This window comes from Mytilus galloprovincialis, chromosome 11 (genome assembly GCF_965363235.1).
Source record: "Mytilus galloprovincialis chromosome 11, xbMytGall1.hap1.1, whole genome shotgun sequence".
Classification (NCBI taxonomy): domain Eukaryota; kingdom Metazoa; phylum Mollusca; class Bivalvia; order Mytilida; family Mytilidae; genus Mytilus; species Mytilus galloprovincialis.
In genome coordinates this window covers 15,580,637-15,601,864 of record NC_134848.1, presented here as the reverse complement: position 1 = coordinate 15,601,864, position 21,228 = coordinate 15,580,637, and the positions used below count along the sequence as shown (strand labels likewise).

At 32.3% G+C, this 21,228-nt stretch overlaps 1 protein-coding gene and 1 long non-coding RNA gene across 3 annotated transcripts in view; both read right to left on the bottom strand.

Annotated features, from left to right (window-relative positions):
- Positions 1-3,355: 3,355 nt before the first annotated feature.
- Positions 3,356-6,235, bottom strand: LOC143051729 (uncharacterized). The gene is made up of 2 exons (XR_012970883.1): positions 6,124-6,235; positions 3,356-5,410 (listed from the first exon to the last, which is right to left on the bottom strand). It is a non-coding gene; the product is annotated as an uncharacterized LOC143051729 (long non-coding RNA).
- Positions 6,236-10,859: 4,624 nt separating this feature from the next.
- The window catches only part of LOC143051730 (protein dispatched homolog 1-like), a 60,932-nt gene continuing 50,563 nt past the window's right edge, over positions 10,860-21,228 (bottom strand). For both annotated transcript variants that reach the window (XM_076224643.1, XM_076224641.1), the window contains exons 8-11: positions 18,995-19,122; positions 18,399-18,476; positions 17,814-17,984; positions 10,860-17,433 (exon numbers count right to left, since the gene is read on the bottom strand). In XM_076224643.1, the coding sequence (XP_076080758.1) occupies positions 16,903-17,433; positions 17,814-17,984; positions 18,399-18,476; positions 18,995-19,122 (908 nt within the window). In that variant the 3' untranslated portion in view covers positions 10,860-16,902. The remainder of the gene's footprint in view (positions 17,434-17,813; positions 17,985-18,398; positions 18,477-18,994; positions 19,123-21,228) is intronic.

The window sequence follows — 21,228 nt, the reverse complement described above, 5'->3', positions numbered from 1 at the left end:
ATGGAACAGAGCAAACAACATGTAATATATGCATAGCACATGTAAACCTTTTTTTTTATTCTATTAAATAATCTATAGATATTTCTATATGAAGAGATTGTGAAAAAAGAGAGAAAGAGAGAGTGAGAAAGTAGGAGAGAGAGAGAGTGAAAGAGAGAGAGCGAAAAAGTAAAGAGATTTTCAAAAAATTTATATTTTAGTTTGTGTAAAACTTGATAAAACAGTAGTCTTTTGTTGTTATATATTTGAAACCTTGTAACACCTTAATCAGGTGGTGCTGTAAGGGTGATGTTAAATCCTGACTATTGAAAAAAAAACATAAGTACTCTCAACCATTTTACTTTTTTACTTTCATCAAATTTAAAAAGTCTCACAACACAGATATACAGCTACTTTTGATTAAGTACTTCTGTATCAAAAACCTGTAGTGCTGGAAATCTTATTTTAAAATTCAGTACTATTTTGTTACTTTAAAATTTTTGTAATATTTAATTAAGTACCAGATTTGCAGTTGAAATGTATGTACTACAAATTTTTGGTTACATTTTCAACATTTTGAAAATTTGTTTATTTCAAATTACTAAAGTTATGATTTTCGAACATGAACTATTGTGATCACTGTTGGTATAATGTCTGTACCAAAGATTTGTAGTACTAAAAAATTTAGTACAAATCAAATACTGTTAAATACAGGTACCTAAATATTATAATATTTTTAGAGTAAAGAAATAGTACAAAATATTAAATGTTTATTTCCTGTCATACAGATGTTTAGTACAAAACAAGTACCAATGCAAAAGTAGCAGTGTGTGTCAGTAACATCCTTCGTACGTGTTGTTTCAAATTTGATGATGAGTCGCATTTGATGATGTCATGATTGAAGATAGAGGAGTTTAGTGTGGCTACGACAATCCGAACACAACCATGGTTTTACTGTGCGTATTGTTGTGTGTTTGGGTTTTTTCTACATTGGCTAGAGGTACAAGATGAGGGTTGAGTTCTCCAAAAAAATGTTTAACCCCGTCGCATTTTAGCTCTGTCCAAAGTCAGGAGCCTCTGGCCTTTGTTAGTCTTGTATGATTTTAAATTTTAGTTTCGTGTGTATTACGGGGTTTAGTATGACGTCCATTATAACTGAACAGTATACATTTTTGTTTTTAGCTGCATTGAAGACCCAATGGTGGCATTCGGCTGTTTTCTGCTCTGTGGTCGGGTAGTTGTTTCTCTTTTCTCTCTCTCTCTCTCTCTCTCTCTCTCTCTCTCTCTCTCTCTCTCTCTCTCTCTCTCAATTCTCAATTTTATTATCTTTTACAAAAACATTTCATAACGGTCAACATAGTTGTTAATTCGTCAATAAAAGTTAAAAATACACCACAAATTAACAAATAGGACCTCTTTGTTTATAAGAGTCTTGTAAACAGGAACATGATTTCACGAAAAGTATGACAGGTAACGGAAGCTCTAGAATCTAGTACAACCAACTGGAAGATTTATATTCCATATACAGACGCTGCTTAGATGTTGCTACTTAAAATGGATGGTTTACATTTAGATCCCAGATATGTTCCTTATGTCGTAACTACAATTACGTTCCCTTTTCACTAATATGACCTATCGAATTACACTATTTACCGGGTTTGTAATAACATGAGCATCACGACCGGTACCACAAGGCAAACTAAAGCATCTATTATAAGACAACGTCAAAACTGCTTTATTATGATCGGTGTATATATTTCAAACGTTGAGCACTGTGTGGGCAAGCTCCATTTTAATCATAGCTAACATGATATATCTTTATTATTATTTTTTATCCTTATTTTTTAAAAACTTTATTCAATGGTCAATAACGACATTTTCATACAAAACCAGCTTCTTTCATACTGGGAAACACCCAAAAGACAAGAAGCATTTTCAAACCAGATGACCTAAAACTAATTTAATTGAATTGTTTTATAATTTAAATCACTAGATTAAAAGGATCATAATGATTGATTTTATTAAAAGACATTACCAAACAGACGATCTTGTATGCATTACATAATGACGTATGAGGGTCTGGATGGGGGGGAGGGGGTCTGTTATTCTGTAAACATTTAGTTTTCACCATTTTTGTTCTCTAATCATTAAAAAACTAACCCCTTTTTTCTCTAATCATTAAAAAACTAACCCCTTTTTTTTCTCTAATCATTAAAAAACTAACCCCTTTTTTCTCTAATCATTAAAAAACTAACCCCTTTTTTTTCTCTAATCTTTAAAAAACTAACCCCTTTTTTCTCTAATCATTAAAAAACTAACCCCTTTTTTTCTCTAATCTTCATTTGTTTTACCCGTTATTCTCTTATGTTCATTTTTTAAGGGCATTATTCTTACATTTAACCCCATCCAAACCCTCACGTATGTCGTATTGACAAAACCATTAATTATAATACTTAAATTGAAAGACGGTTTTGTTTTGTGTTATGTAATATTTTGCTGTGTTTCGTAATCCAAATTGAGTATCTATCTACTATGATTTTTGTGTGTAAGGCACAATCATACAATTTATCTAAGTTGAAATTAGAATTAAATTATAGGGAATGACTGTAACATATGTTTTAGTCTATTCAAAATAAGGGAGTTACCATTTGATTTTTATAAGGGGGGAGGGGGAGGGAGGGGGGGTGCTAGGATGAAAAATTTTGTCCTGCATTTTTTTAGTTGCAATCCCTGTCCTGTCTTTTTATTTTTCACTCTAATTGGTCCTGCCTTTTTTTTTTTTTTTTAGTTTATCCTGACTTTTTTTACCTAAATTATCATCCTTACCTTTTTTTGCAAGTGTCTCATCCTGTCTTTTTTTACTCAAAACTCCTGTCCTGCCTATTTTTTTCAAATATCATCCTAGCCAACCCCCCCCCCCCCCCCCCCCCCCCTAAATATCAAATGGTAGCTCCCTAACCCAAACAATGTGGTGCAAACTTTTATATAACGCAATACGTGGATTATTTATTGTACACCATATGTTTTATCTTATTCCATCATATATAGACAACAAAATATTACAGTCATTCCTTATAGTTTTATAATTCCCTTACATAATTATGTCTAAGAGCTGATAGACAAAAGCTTTAAGCCATTCAGAAGATGTGTTACATCCAAAAAAAAATATTTTTTGTTGGAGGCAGGTTTTTTTTCTCTCGTGCAAATATATAGTAACAAGTAACTCTGTCAATACGGAATTTGTTTCAATTCGAATTTGTAATTATTTCCTCGTAGTTTTTATAATTCATAAACTGTTTTAACAGTCCATCTGAAAAATAATTTTCTCAAGAAATTTGAAATCACATGCACAACAATAATTAATGAATTAAAAACATTGAGATTATTTTTAAAAGTTTCTTTATTAATTATTCCACTTTCCTTTTCTGTTTCATCCTATAAATAAGATAAATAACAACCATGAAAAAAATCTCTACACATTTGTGACGTCAACATTCAATACAATACTGTTCCATTATATAACACAATCCTTAAAAGAACGAAGCAAACCGATGTGTCGTAAGTGTTAAGAAACTTGTGAAAACTGTATGATATACATAAAAATATACAGAGCGTAAAAAACACCATTGAAAGTAATCTAGTTGATGAAATCAGCACATACGGTTAAGTGTCATTTGGTTATTCATTTAAAATATGACTAAAGTTTCTTTAGTAAATTAGAATAATCCGTGTTATCAAGAACATTTAAAAATATTTGCGAAAAGGAATGACACACACTTATCAATGATTTCTGCTGTTAGACCTTACCATGTAAAAACAGTTAAGCGTACGATGCATTTATTCTAATCTTACATGAAAGAGCGATCTTTCAATGGTATTTTTATTCTGATCTTATTTCGATTTCACGACAATGTTCATTCCAGATAATAACTACTAATAACATCATATTTCTAAATCATACTTAAGACACAAATCTTCTCGCAGCTGCTTAGTATTTAATTCAACAGATATATGCCATAGTATGGGAAAAAAAGTATTTCTAATCCTTGATATTCCATGAAGTCTTTAGAAAATAAAGAACGTTGTATTTGTTGTAATACGTCCTAAAACTGTAACTATATTCTTGATGACTACAAGGACTGAACTCGATTTTTTTTAAGGAAATAGAGTACGATTGCGTAAATTACTTAACGACGAGAAGTATTCTGTTGTCAGTGAGTTCCCTTTATCTAACGTGCCAAATTATAGTTCTGAACTAAAGAAACATTACAAAAAGTCTCCTCCGACTGCTGCGAAATCATCTTTGAAAAGTACAGCTCTATTTGTTTAAGAGAACAAGACGAAAACCATATATCACTTCCGAGTAAAACAACCAAAACAGTTTATCCTACACTAAAAGTACTTACAAACTTTTGTCATCAAAACAATGCAAACAAATTTAATACGGAAAGTACATCTTAGGTTCATTTCAAACGAAACTCGTCAATTGTCATTAAGATCCCACCATGAAATCGACTTGAATCTGTCCAGGTTTGAGTTTTGTGGCGTGACCTTCAGTGTACATCTCGTTGTTTTCGTAGTAATACGTCCTAAAACCGTAACATTATTCTTGATGGCTTCAAGAGCTGAAAACGAATGGAAATGCACGAACATATCTAGGCTGTCGAGACTGCCATTTTCTTTCAAAGCTTTTAAATACTCTTGCTCGTTTTTTACATCGAATTCCATCCCCCTGATGCCAAGAAAATTCTGGAGGTCAGATGCGTAACGTTTCATGGCGTTGATATTTCGAATTTTCTTTTGAACTTTTTCTCTTCGATCGTCGATATCATCGATAACTCGTTGGATTCTTGACTTCATCTCCCTTTGTTTTGTTGCCATTTCATCGAGAAATTGACTTTCCATTCTGTCAAGATGGTCGTTAATGGCACGCTTCATTTCCCTGAGTTCGTTTTGGTATCGGGTCGCCTGATCATCTAGGGTTAATATGTTATCCGTTCTATCTTTTCGAACGCGGTCGATGGTTTGCAGTACGTGTTTCAGTCCCCTTTCTATAGTTATGCATTCGTTTGAAGATTTTGAATCTTTGATTAAATCGCTGATTTGTTTTAAATCACGACATTCCTTATGACGATCTTTTATGCAAATAATACAGCACGGTTTTCCATGGCGATCGCAAAAATATTCAAACTTCTCTTCATGATCATCACATCTATTTTTGATAGCAAGGACAGATGGAGCTAGTCGTTGGTAGTCGCTTATGTAAACTGTTTTGTGGTTTCTGGACATTTTCATCAGGCCGTGATATTGTTTGCATTCGGAACATAGTGCTTCCTCGCATTCGGAGCACCAGACAACAGCAGTATTGTATACCCGTCGGAGTTGGCAAACATTGCAGCGTTGCTCTCGGGGACTGTTCATATCACCAACGCTAAAAATAAAACACAGATATGGATGATTATCTTTGCAAAGATATATAACATGTAGAAAACTTTAATGGAATTAAAAGCTTGACACTTTGTAGAGACGTATGCCTTTTGTTAAAAACTGTATACTGACCTTTTAGATGTCTTTTCGTTATTTCTGTCGATGGATTGCTGTCTCACATATATCCCTTATTTTTTACTATATACTTTTCAAGTTTTCTTTGCGATCCCTTATTTCATAACTTCCTACGCCTTTATATAGGTACACGAGTAAGTCTTTACGGACTTGGTCAATTGTAGTTTAGTTGTCATGAAATCTAATAATCAAAATTTTTAAAAACGATAACATCTTTATATACTATATTTTTTAGTTTAACCTGAATCTTTTCCAAAGACGAAAATCTGAAATGGCGAGCAAACATCTGTGAAATGTCTATACGATTCTTTCTAATAGACTTAACTTAACTTGACTATCTTCTTTTTTATATTAACTATAAAGAATAGTAAATAATGAATATTATTTGTTGGAAACCAGTTTTCGAAGAATTCGTGGTCACCCGGGAATCAAAAATTATAATGCACAACTATTGACAAATTTTCTATTGGAAGTGATGCAGATTATGGCAAATCACGAAATCAAATTTCAATGAAAATGCAAGTTTTCCCAATCCACGAAACTTGGTACCCACGAAAATAATTAAATCCAAAGTAACTCTACCTTCCACACCTCCTCAGCTGATCCATAATTTTCGTGGCTCCAATTGAGCTACTTGTATATGTAATTCCCAAGTCCTATACCGATTATATCCAACTGCTTATATAAAATATAAAAATGTATAATAATACTTACAAAAAAATCAAAAACTCAGATCATACTACGAACTTATAATTCCAAAAATTATTGATGACGTCTACGAAATAAATTTGAAACAATTGCCAAAATTTTACAATTAATATTAAGATATGTTAAAATTGATGAATACGAACTTTTATTCAAAATTTGACCTATGTTGGGATTCGCGCCAAAACTTGTATAACGTCTGCCAAGTGATGACTTATGACAATTGCACAAATAGATAATGGCGGACTGATTGATTTAAATATTTTGTTGATCATTGTTTAATATTCATTCATCATTCGCCAAATTTTACGATATAAATCAATAACCGAAATACATGTAGTAGTGACTTTACGAATGTCTGCATAAAAAATAAAAATTACAGTGCAAATTCTAGTTTTAAATATCCCGAGAAATAACTTTGGTATTAAAGTTTTCCAATTTTCTCAGTTAGATGTGGTTTTCGCTTTTGTTTAACGTTCAAGAAAATATCTTAAGAAGAAAAGTAAACTTTTTTAACATCTACATTAAATTATAATGGCGAGAGACTGTTGTTGGTTTCAATGCCAATTATTCTATGCTTGTTCAAGACGAACAAAAATCAAACAATACATACAATAGATTGGTCCAGTGACAATAGATATAGGAAGATGTGGTACGAGTGCCAATGAGACAACAATCCATCCATGTCACAATTTATAAAAGTCAACCATTATAGGACAAGGTGCGGCCTTCAACACGGAGTCTTGGCTCACACCGAACACCAAGCTATAAAGGGCCTCAAAATATTACAAGTGTAAAAACATCCAAACGGGAAAACCAACGGTCTAATCTATGTAAAAACGAGAAATGAGAAACACTTATGAACGACATCAACAAACGACAACTACTGAACATCAGATTCCTGATTTAGGATAGGTCCAAACAATTGCAACGGGATTAAACGTTTAAATGGTACCAAACTTCTCCCTTGTGTGAAACAAATAGTATAAAATCACAACATAAAAAGACACACTTTAAAATATCAATTGGAATGGCTTGACTCAATTTAAATACGTAGTAACAGATGAACATACACTGAACGAATAAAATGTGATCTATGATACAATTTAAATACAAAGTTAATGAAAATAAGGGATGAATAATTAAAGTAAAAGTATTATACCGCTGTGAAATGCTAAACAAATTCAGAAAAGCATCAACTTTGAAAAAAAATTACGTCATATGAAACACAAGTCAATGAAGGGTTCGCATAGGTGGCGAGTTGGAAGTCAATACTTTATCCGCTATCTAACGTACCTCCTTTTCCATTTGCAGTAGAACCCGCTGTCGTCATTTAAACAGGTCGACCCATGCACTTCCCAGTACCTACCTATATTTACTGTTAATTCATTATAATGCATGACATATTAGCCACTGGACTTGACGCAAACATCAATCAATATAGTTTAAGGTAATTTTACAATATTCCAAAAATTAAAGAAGAGAATGCTGGAACGTTTATAAACCTGGTGCATTAAAAGTCTTTCTATCTTAATACATTAACTGTTTGTATGTGTCCAAACGATATCGAATTGACATAGGGACTACAGTTATAGAAAAAAATACTTCTAACCAATTAAGGTGGTACCTAACACTACAGAACTTCTGTAAGTTGTTGCAAGAGTTCTTCAACGAACAGATAGCATACGTAGAACCAATGTTAAACATGCGGCAAAGATGAATAAATAACGGTGCCTAAAATGCAAAACAAAACCATGTGTTTCAACACTGTTGATAGCTTCTTTTCTATACTGTCATTCTATCTCCTTATGTTTTTATTTCGTTAAATAACTTTACAAAAGGTCGAATATCGGTTAAGTAAACTGATCCTACCTTATAATGATCTGTAGATTTGTAAGTGATATTTCAAAACATAATTAATAAATTATATAGTATTTCCCTTCTTATCTTCTACCTTTAAAGTTATATTATATACACCATATTAGCTTGAACAATGACCCATGCCAAATATCGGAAAACTTCGTGTGAATCTGGTGCTCTCATAAAAGGAGGTACGGAATCTGCCGAATAGCGGCACGTGACGTGCCAGTTGATATGAAAGACAAGACAAATACCTTATTCATTCTGACGTACAAGAGCTGCATAGCCAGTCAAGATCGTTATTTCTTTATTCTTTGACTTTTTATACCATTTATCTGTAGTCTTTATATTTCACCCAACTATTCTTTTATTTATATATTAACCCCATCTAGACTGTATTACATGAACAAGCTTAGAGACTAACGCATTAACATATATTTCGTATGTACTTTCAATTATATCAGATTTTTTTCGGCCGGCTGTGAGGAGATCATATGATTTACCATAATTTTCCATCCGTCTGTCTATCCATGTTCTTTGTGAACACACAAACTAGGTTGACAGGCTAGTTTTCACAAAAGGTGACCCACTAAGGCTTCTCTACCACCAAGGCAACGGCATACTGTTGACAACAATGTCAACAAGAGTCCACACGCTGAAATGTCTCGCCTTCTTTACTAATCATTGATATTATTTTGGTAGTCCTTTACATCAAGCTTTACTACAACTATCACATAAACTTAACATGGTCCAAGAAAATGAGGTCTAGTTCATATAAACCAATCAAAAAATACGTGTACACCTTACAATTATTCAATACACTAAATATAGTTGACCTATTGCTTATAGTTTCTAAGAAACAGACTTAACAAAGAAAATTAGACATTGGCCAATGAACCATGAAAATGAGGTCAAGGTCAGAAGAACCAGGCCAGGCAGACATCTACAGCTAACAATTCTTCCATACAACAAATAAAGATGACCCATTGCTTATAGTATAAGAAAAACAGACCAAAATACAAAACTTAGCACTGCATGAACCTTGAAGATGAGCTCACGGTCAAATAAAACCTAAAATGAGATTTTGGTCTTGATTGACATTTTCGCTTTTAAAAATGAAAATAAATTCATTTATTTGGTATGACAAAAGCACTTTTCTTCGTTTCTCTTCATTTACCGAGGAACCCTTAAAACCAGATTTTGAAAGCCACAGATGTTATGAATAGCGAATAGCAAAAACCATCAAAGGTTTACTTAAACCGCCAAAGGTCCGCTTTGTCTGAAGGAGTTGAAACCTTTTATAAAACTTCAACAGAGTATTTCTAGAATGTACTATAAATATCATGTCAGTGAAGAAGCACAGACTACTGAGCTAAATGCTACTCTGGATGACATACAATTCCAACTTCAGAAGCAAGGTTATCGGCTCTCCGAACTTTCCCGAAGTCCTGCGTTTAACACCCTTGATTGCCGAGTTTATGAGCTTCGGTCCTTGCTTGGAATTCACCAGCAGCGGCCTCGATCTAGTATTGTAAATTACAAAAATATAACGCTTGGTAAATGTGATGCTTCCATAGTGCCTTTCCTGGATACGCGTTTATAGTAAAATAAAAACTTAACTCATATCTTGTGGAGAGTTGTTCAGTATTTTTGTGATTCAACTTTCAGTTTAAGATTAAAAATGAGGGCCCTCATGGGGTTTTTGATTATGTGATTACTTGGCCGTTTTTTTAATGATTATTTGATTATTAAGCCAAATATTTCATGATTATTTGATTACCTAGGACTGTATTTTTAGTTTATGATTATTTGATTACTAAAGATAAGCAAATATTTAATGATTATGTGATTATATGGGCAAAAAAATGGTGATTATGTGATTACTAGGACCCCCCCCCCCATGAGGGGCCTCAAAAATACAATGTTGAACTTGACAGCTGTATCCCAATATTTGACAATTTTACCTCTGTTTGTTTTGATCACAAAGTGTTATCAATATAAAGGAATTCTAGGAGAAAAAAGAATGTGTCCATAGTACACGAATGCCCCACTCGCACTATCATTTTCTATGTTCAGTTGACCGTGAAATTGGGGTAAAATCTCTAATTTGGCATTAAAATTAGAAAGATCATATCATAGGGAACATGTGTGCCAAGTTTGAAGTCGATTGGACTTCAACTTCATCAAAAACTACCTTGACCAAAAACTTTAACCTGAAGCGGGACAGACGGACGAACGAACGAACGGACGGACGGACGAACGAACGAACGGACGCACAGACCAGAAAACATAATGCCCCTCTACTATCGTAGGTGGGGCATAAAAAATAAAATCACAGAAGTACTGAACTCCGAGGAAAATTTAAAATGGAAGTCCCTAATAAAATGTCAAAATCAAAAGCTCAAACACATCAAACGAATGGACAACAACTGTAATATTCCTGACTTGGTACAAGCATTTTCTTATGAAGAAAATGGTGGATTAAACCTGGTTTTATTGCTAACTAAACTTCTCACGTTGATGACAGTCATTCAAATGAGAGGTTTAGATAGCTATTAAAACAGGTTCAATTAACTATTTGTACATAAGGAAATGCTTGTACTAAGTCAGAAATATGACAGTGTTTCCACCGTGCGCTGAGCTTTTGATTTTTGTCATTTGATAGACTTTCTGTTTTGAATATTTCCTTGAGTTCGGTAATTGTGCTATTTACTTTCCACTAGAAACGCTCAAAATCAAACAGTTCTCATACACAACTTTAACAAAACTTTATTTAATTCAACAATTAAGCAAACATTTATAACAGTAAAAATGCATTATTTTGTTATATTTACATTCAAAATACTCCCAAATATACACTCTCACACACTCATACACACACAGACGCGTGTGCGCAATCTGTTAAGTTAAGAATAAGTTAGATGTAAAAAAAAAATATCAGAAAAATATAAAAGGGTATCACGTTTAAATTACTTAGCATATAACACATACTGATGGCAATTTAGAAATTTGTTAGAAAAAAAAATTGCACGACACAAGCATTTAACACTTTGAATTTTGTCTTATGTATTTGCACATTAGCATTAAACTTTCATTAAGTGCAAATCGTCAAAAATGTCTAAAGGCCTCATTTTGAGATCTTCTCATTAATTATTTATATATGAGAAATAGCTATACCCAAAAAGTCATTCGCTACTCAATTAATTTAACAAAGATGTTAATTTGTGTAAAATGTCTGTTTGTGTAAAACCTGATCATTCATAATTTGACAAAAGCAGTATGCGTGAAATTGCAATTTTAGGTGCAACACCGTATATATATATACGGTGAGGGTGACATCACAAGCAACCTTTATTTATAAAAGTTTCCGGATAAAGGTAATTCGAACGTTCATTTATTAATGAAATTAACATATATTTTTTTGAAAGGCTTGAAATTATTTTTTTGTATTTTTGCAATTTCAGGGACACAAAATACAAATTGCTCGCAGCGTACCTATTCATTTGATTCATTCACACTGTGACAGACATGCGCACGCAAGTCATTGTCTCATTAAACTACAATTAAAGCACTGATTGGTCTATAAACAAACAACAATACTGTATCCTTGTTTTAGTTAAAGCTCCTCTATAAAAGCATGCAAAACAAAACTTTGATCAACTTGCTTGCTATGTTTGCTTGGATGTTTGCAAATAATAGGTAGGCGGAGTTTCAATATATACTGGGTTTTGATTAGACATGAATTGAAGTTAATGTTAACTGCCCAATCAAATTCCAGTATATAGTAAACAAACTACGTACCTGTTGTTTACAAACACCCAAACAAACATAGCAAGTAAGTTGATCAATGGTTTGCTTTGCATGCTGTCGTGGAAATGCTGTAAAGCTACATGTATGATTGTCTTACCAAAGCAACATTACATTGAAACACTCTCTTTGTGAAATATATGTTTATAATTTAATGTTGGATATAACGCGTCTTCTGATTGGCTGACGTTATTTTGTTATCAGCCCATAGACATAATTTAGTCATGTGACCGTGACGTCATCAACGTTTTTTCATGGTTTTCTACGGTTGAAAATGGAATTTAGAATTGAATTATAAGATATGACTATAATATTTTTTCTGTTTATTCGAAATAACATAAAAAAAATGTGGTGCATATTGTTAAATAACCCGCTACGCGCGTTATTCAGTGTGCACTACATTTTTTATGTTATTTCTTCATAGACAGAAAAAATATTACAGTCATTCCTTAAATAAATATAACAAATATAACAAATATATAAAAAAAAAACATAGAAGTATAAAAATCGATGAAATAAAACTCACTTTTTTTCTAAATATTTGATTGACTATAAAAGATATGGAACGACCATTTAACTTCAAGGGGGTATGTTTTATTTTCCTACAAAAATATTCTGTCCCCCAACTGTATGATCAATGGTTTGCTTTGCATGCTTCCATAGAAATGCTGTAAAGCTACATGTATGATTGTCTTACCAAAGCAACATTACATTGAAACACTCTCTTTGTGAAATATATGTTAATAAATATACAAATATCACAAATATAAAAACAACATAGAAGTATAAAAATCGATGAAATAAAACTCACTTTTTTCTAAATATTTGATTTCATATTTGATTGACTATAAAAGATATGGAACGACCATTTAACTTCAAGGGGGGTATGTTTTATTTTCCTACAAAAAAAAATTCTGTCCCCCAACTGTATGGGGGAAAATCGTATTGAGCAGATGACCAAAAATAATGTCTGAATGCAGATTTACCCCCATACCTTTAATTGATAAAATTAAAAAAAAAAATTTGATTGTTAGCATTAAAAAACTAAAAAAAAAAACACCCCTCCTCTTTGAAGTTAAAAAGTTACGTCATGTCACGTGCACAGTATCACAGTCATACTTACATGATCTATTGTGTCGATAGTCTTTGATTGTTTCGGATTTAGCTACTTATCGCTTGTACATGCAGTATTTATCTTAAGATGATATACTTGAATACGATATTGTTAAACTTTAAAATAATGCATCAGTTCTTGAAGGGCGATGAGATAGTGGGACTAATATTCTCTTTAAAATAGATATCAATATATAATACAAATTTGAAGGTAAACAGTACTGTTCCGTCGTTAATCATGATCTGCCAACTTTTGAAAGTCCCCATGGGGTTTTTAGTGCGCGACAACTATTTTTCTATGCGACGTATTTTGCGCGTGCTGTTTTGTGGTCTAGAAAAAGTGTCATATTTTTCTGAAATTTTATTTGCATGATTCTAGTTACTATATTCAGTAGAATGATGAACATGTAAATAGAAGACCAGGATTTATTTTCTTGTGTAAGGATATTAAATGACGATTGTTGACTTTTCCAATTTAAAATTATGCACATAAAGACCTTTATCTGGTTGGAACAACACCCCAAAGAGGGGTAACCCCTCAATGTAAGGACATTAAAAAACACTTTTAAGTACAAATGAGCACATATTTTTATTATCTGAAGAAACTTTTCCTATAGAACTATATATCTATCTGGTATTATATGGTCAAAACTTTTCAAGAATTTTATAATGGTCCAGGCCATTTTTTTCTTTATCATTAAAAATAATTGGACCCCTTATTTAGAAATGTTGTTAATAAATTTTCCCACTTTTAAGTTTATTAAAACATCTCTTTTTACAACAGTAAAATGACTCCTTGTCTTAGGAACAGTCCCTCATATAAGGGATATCCCTCATTAGCGGGATTGTTTCGAACCTGTTTGTTTGGTCCTTGTGAAAAATGAAGAATAGTGCATTGTACTTAAAATGGTTTGGTAATTTAATTGAATACAAAAAATACATATGTTACAGCAAGTGTAATGTCAATAAATTAGTTGATAAACTACTATCTTTTATCTTTATGGTGGTACTGCATCATTGAATTTTGTCGATCAGCTATGCTTTTATTCTTAAGCTGTAAAGGAACCTCCCTGCAGATGAAATTCATCTGCCATGCTTTCGATTTTACAACTCTGACTGACACAGAGGAATACAACTCAAGTTCAAAATCTAGCACGTTAGAATAACCTTGAGAGAAAACGTTTTTGATTGGCTTATTAATTTTGATCATGAGAAACACAAAATTTTATTGGCTGATCACAATTGTCTTCCTTTTGGGACAGTTCAAAATCGGGAACAATCATATTTTTGTGTAGATTTTCACAAAATCGTTTTTTGGAGGTTTTATCACAATCACGATCGTGCAATCGTGGCAAAGTGTCAAAATCGTGTAGTACTCGCCTAAATCGTTAAAGTTGGCAGGTATTCCTTTAGAATTGCATAACACAATTTTGTAAATATTCGCCAAAGGAATCGGTTAAAGACTGGATTATCGTCAAATTTGATTGTATTTAAAATTTCAAAATTGCAATTGAACAACTACGTATACTAAAAAAGAATTTTATAAAACTTGATGGAATTATAGCCATTCTCAAAGTGTTGCAAATTAACGAACGACGACGTACGTCAATAGAAGCGCCCCCTATGTTTCGCTACTGCTTCGATTACAGGGGATACAATTACGTATTTTCTACTATCTAAATTACTTATTTACAATGTTATAAAAAATAATAATAATGATTCATTATTAACGATATAATATATACAAATAACATAACAATAATACATTTCTTTTTAAAAAAAATCATTAAATTAAATATATGAGGGTGTGGATGGGGTTTTCAAAATAGGGGATAATGTGCAAAAAGTACAGATTAAAAGACAAAAAATAAGAATAAAGAAAAATGGGGTGTTTAAGATATATATATAAAAAAAGAGAAAACGGACAAAATAAATAGTGAATTGAGAATTATGGTGGATTTATAAGAACAAAGAAATAAAGGACCCTCATCCAGACCCTCATATATATACATTTCAAATTCAGCACCAATCGAGATAGCGACTATTTATGCATATATTTTCTCCGTATAGCGTTTTTCCTTTCTGTAAACTTAGTCTACTACAGTCATATTAAGTGTAGTGATACGAAGTAAGTACGGAACGTATTTGAGCTCTGCGCCGGAGATTGATATTCTCTCTACATGTTTTAACACTTTTTTACACATGTATTGTACATATATCTTAAACAGTGTCCACCTAATCTAGGAAACAATGTATCTACATTTGCTTAAAAGAGTATGCCTATTAGCCCAGTGTTTATTTCACGAGCAGGGTTAAATTCGAAGTTTTTGAAACGTAGAAGAATTGGCCGTTTCAGAAACTAAAGGACTGTGGGTAATTCAATTGTTTGTACCCAAAAATAAAAATAACGTCACGTCATTGGTTGAATGTCCATTGTTTAGGACGTGTTTAACCAATGATGATGCTTTGGTGTACGCTTTTGAAAATATTACCCAGAATGCATAAGATTCTGAAAAGAAGAATTGGGATCAAGCTGACTGAAATGCAGATCCATTTGTCAAGCTTTGATTACAAGAATATGAAAAGGCCCCTTTCTACTTTCGGTTTTAAACAACTTTTAAGATGCTCTGGCTTTTATCGGATAATAACACACTGTCAACAATTTGAAGATTGAAATTTCATTGGCTGATATAAAACAATTATCTGAACAGAAAGTAGCACGAAGCGTTTGTCAGATCATATTCTAAGCTTTGACACGTGTTCTGCTTTTTAATCAGATTAAATTGAAGTATACCAGCATCTATTTCGAAAATTAAATGGTCTATTTTGTCCCATGAACTTGGGCTTTTCCTTTTAGTCATACGAAACGCTGAATGGGAATTTTTTTCACCTAAAGAACATACCTAATTAAAGAAAAAGTAGAATATTTTTCATGGGACTTCTAAAATGTTACATTTTTTGTTATGTCTAAAATACTTCATCGTATGTCATGTTCTATGTTATGTCTTTAATGTTACATTCTATGTTTATATATATATATAATAATATCATCTAGTGTTTATATGTCTACAATGGTACATTGAATGAACATTTTATGTTTGTCTTAATTTAACATTTTATGCTTTGAATGGTAGATTACATTAAATACTATTTCTAAAATGTTACATCTATTGTTATATCTTAATGTTACATTTAATGTTTTGTCTAAAATGTTGCATTTCATGTTTTGTTTAAAATGTTACATTATACGTTTTGTCTAAAATGTTACATTTTATGTTTTGTTTAAAATGTTACATTTTATGTTTTGTCTAAAATGTTACATTTTATGTTTTGTCTAAAATGTTACATTAATGTTTTGTCTAAAATGGGACATTATATGTTTTGTCTATGATACATAAAAGACACTAATGAGGATGAGTTATAAATTTAAATCTTGAAAGGCTTCTTTCAAAACATTATTGTTTCAAGAGTTTTGAGATTCTCCGATTCGCCGTTTCAGAATCTAATGCATCCTGGGTAATATTTTCAAAAGTGTACACCACAACGTCCTGATTGGTTAAAAATGTCATAAACAATGGAAATTTAACTAATGACGTGGCGTTATTTTCATTTTGGGGTACGAACAATGAAATTACCCATGATTCTTAAGATTCTGAAACGGCTAATACTAAATTTATAAATTAAACAGAATCACCTTATCATACTCTCTCTTTTCCGAACATTGTAGTACAATTCACGACCCTAATCCTTAAAAGGAAAGTTTGACCTTAAGCACGGAATATATATCTTATCACAGTTTCTTTTCAAAAGTTTTGTGGTACAATAGTTTGCTAAACTATCTAAAACAAATCTTTAGTTATGATTACATGCTCCAATTCATACATTTTTGTTGTCAAAACCGTTAACGTTAATGCGTGACACGTGCGGCGGAACCTGTGACTGAATTAATTTGTTTTGTGATCCAGCAGCACTTATTGTTGACGCTGACATCGACTGGTTCAATGTTATTTCTGAATCTGTTTCCGTCTTTTCCGTCTTCTCTGTCTTTTTCAATTTATTTCTGCACTTGGCAAACAATGTTTTCAAACACCCTGTGTTGTTCTCGGGACCAAGCATTCCCATTAGTAGTGTAAACAATCCGAGGGAGAAAAACAGGGAAAATCCAATTGTGCAAAATAAAAATATCCCAAACTGCAGAAAAAATTGTACCATTGCAAAAAACATAAAACACGATGCGCCCAATGTTGTACATGCACCTGAAAACACGGATGTTGCCATTTCTTCCAGCATGTCACGTGTTCTATTTAATCGATCCTTGTGTAGTGATAGGTGATATCCTTCCGCCAAATGCACAACATAATCCACAGCTAAACCGACGACAATACACATGTTCAAAGAAACTAATAACTGAAATGAATTTAAAAAAAATGTAAAATTAAATTCAAAATACCAGTAAAGTTATTCAATTATTGATAACAAAGTCTATGGAAAATTATGACATTTTAGCGATGTAAAAAATCATCCCATATTATACAATTACTGATTCAGAAGCTGTATCTATTTTTATACATCTTCGGCTTCATATTTTCCGCTTAAAATGTTCCTGGTGAAGGTCAATAGAGAAAATCTATTCAGAACCATTCAGTTTATAAAGTTGTTTTTAATTGTTTCTGTTTTTTAGAAAAACATTTTCTCAAAATGTCATAACAACAAAGATCAAAAGCGTTTTTTATCAATGATTCATTAATAAAAAAACAAGTATCTACGCGAAAGCTACTTATACTTACTCCTAGTTTCCAACCAGCAAGGGGAATAACTCCAATAACACAAATTGTTGTACAACATATTGACATGGTTGCAAAAAATCCGATTATTACATTCATGGTTGTCAAGGTCAGGATAGGAAAGGCCAAGGTCACTCCTATAATGATTCCTTGCACTGCATTGTCCGCTAAACTCTACAATACATGGAGAAGCAAAGTTATCAAAACATTTTTAATTCGGTTATTTTAGCTGGTTGCTGTCTGTCGATTATTGTTCTAGCGTAAATCAGTATGTTGGATTTCTCGTTTTAATTGATTTACAATTTGTCATGCTTGGCCATTTTACAATTTATTATATGGTATGAGTGATTAATCACCAGCCCAGAAGTCATCACTTTAACTGCATATTAATAAAACTTAATACTAAGGATGTGCAACCCCCCCCCCCCCCTCCGGGAATAGACTTCATTAAACCCCTTCGGATCTTTGGGTCATCAATGCTCTTCAACTGCGTACTTTAGTTGATTGGAGTCACTGATAAGTGAAACACCTGTCTCGCGTATACAATATGTCATAGTCACCATAAAAGGCTTATTTAGTTGCTCTTACCTTCTGTACATAAAACCAGTGCCATGTTTGGAATGTCAGTTGGAATCCGCCTTTAAGACCAGTCGGCATTGTTGAGACCTGTACCAAAAGAAAACTTTAGTTTTTAGATAATACTTTTAAGAACTGTGAACCTTTAATGTAAACTCAACAATGTTCTTGGTGTATTCCCATTGTATGCTTTTACAAAAATTCTACAAGTAAACGTAATTTTATGGCGTTCGGATTTCACTTGACAATTTAATGTATCTTTTATTGTGTACTTGGAATTTAACCCGAGTAATGTTCTTGGTGAATTCTTAATGTATGCTTTTACAAACATTCTACAAGTAAAAGCTTTTTTATGGCGATCAGATTGTTAGTTGACATTTTAATGTATCTTTTACCGTGTATGTAATCTTAATAATGTTCTTGGTGTATTCTTACTGTATGTTTTTATAAAACTTCTACGAGTAAAAGTCTTTTATGGCGATCAGATTGTTTCTTGATATTTTAATGTATTTTTTATCAATTAAGAAAGGAATTGTAAGGAGCAGATGTTCTTTTCTGTGAACATTACTGTTAAATATACATCAATCGGAATTAGAACTATATCTCACCTGATCGTTAATGAATGTTTCCCATAATTCCACCAAAGGTATTCCAGTAGCATATCCGGTTGTCTTCCGATTTATAGTGGTATTGATCTCTACGGCTATGTACTTAAATTGTGTTCCATAATATATTGCTGTAAGAAGAGGTATATTGTTGTCAGCTTTAGAGAAATTTTATAAAGATGTACTAAAAGGAAGAATATTGATTCCATGATGCAAGCGCAACCATGGGTCACCTGACGGCTTTCAACACTGACCAAAACTCATACTGCATTGTCAGCTATGAAAAGCATCGACATAACAAAATGTTTAAACAAGAAAACCTACAGCCTAAATTATGAAAGAAAAAAATAACACATACGACAAACAATTTATGCGTCAATTTTTCGTGAATGGACGTAATGTACTAAAAAAGGGTGCCAACTGGTTGCATACATGTGTTGATCATTTCTCATCAATATTCACCAAACTCATTATTCAAAAAAAATAAAATTAAACAACTCTTTATAAATTCGATGCAAAGTTTGTTTATGTAGATCATACGTGTTTTTCGTTTCTCAATTTTATATAGATTAGACCGTTGGTTTTCTCGTTTTTAATGGTTTGTCTCTTGTAATTTTTGGGGCCCTTTATATCTTGCTTTTCGGTGTGAGCCAAGGCTCTGTGTTGAAGGCCATACCTTGACCTATAATGGTTTTCTTTTATAAATTGTTGCTTGGATGGAGAGTTGACTCATTGGCACTCATACCACAACTTCCTATATCTAGATAGGAAGCACTTTTCAATGTTAACCTTCACCAGAAACGCTCATTTAAAAGTCAAGGATTATCACTGAACCGATCGGTTGGAGAGCTTTATGACCAAAAGAAAATACAAAATAACCAAATCTAGCTAAATAAACTCTTCATAGATACCAGGACAGGTCAACTTTGCCTGATGGAGGGGAAACCAAAGTTTCTAAATAACTCATAAAGGAATAATTCAAGAAACATTTATTTTCAATCATGTCGGTATCAAAGTTCTGTCTAGGGAGCTGATGATATGGCGCCTCCGGGTGCGGGAGTTTCATTGAAGACCAATTGGTGGCCTTCGGCTGTTGTCTACTCTTTTTTCAGGTTTTTGTCTCTTTGACACATTCCCCATTTCCATTCTCAATATTACAAACACTTGATTTAAAATCAATTAAAAGGATTTACCTTAAACTGTTTTCTCAATCCGTTTGTATCTACATCTTAAAGATTTACTGTTTTAAACCAAAACACATCCCATAAAAGCACATTAAACTATTGGCAGTTCAAATATATTTCTACCTTATATAAATTAAACAATTATAGAAATACACCTTTAAATACTTCGAAACCAATTGATAACCATTGACAAACCCTTGATTAATAATCAAATAAAAGGGTGAGTTGAAATTGGCTTTGCTATCTATTCAAATATACTTTAAACCCCGTAGAACTCAACAACGTCTTTAAAATTTGCTGTTTTTTAAACATACGGATATCAGCATGTATTTTCAAGTGTTGATTTATTCGAAATTTAAAATACTAAAATACCGGTTGAAATTGCATTGTACATGTGTACGAATTCGGATTGTTAAATTAACTCATCATAGATACCAGATTAAAACTTTTGCAAAACCAATAGGTCATAAATTAAAGTTAACCGGTGTCCTAACCTCGTAAATCCATGGAAGTATTTTGTTTTGGGATTTTTGTTTTAATTCATAAAAGTTCTTGGAAACGTGAGAAGATATTGTACAAGAAAAATGGGTGATTAACTAAATCACATTTTACTGTTTTACTGTTTTAAATCAAGCCGGACACACATGTTTGAAGTGTTATTACAAATTCATGGAAATTTTACCCGAAAAAGAGATAATTAACCCCGTAGAACTATATGTCTTTAAGAATTATTGTTTTAAACCCAGTCGGTCACATATTTTTCAAGTGTTATTACAAATTCATGCAAAAGTTGAAGTATAATATTACCCAAAAAAGAGATAATTAACCCTGTAGAACTATATGTCTTTAAGATTTATTGTTTTAAACCAACCCGGACACATGTTGGAAGTGCTATTTCAATTGATTTGACTGTACTTGTAATTTTAATGACGACACATTACAACAGTTACTGACGTACGGGAATAGGAAATGTTAATAACTTATGGGTCATAAACTTAAGTTTACCGATATTCAACCCTAGTAAATCTATATTAGTATTGCATGTGGGACTTT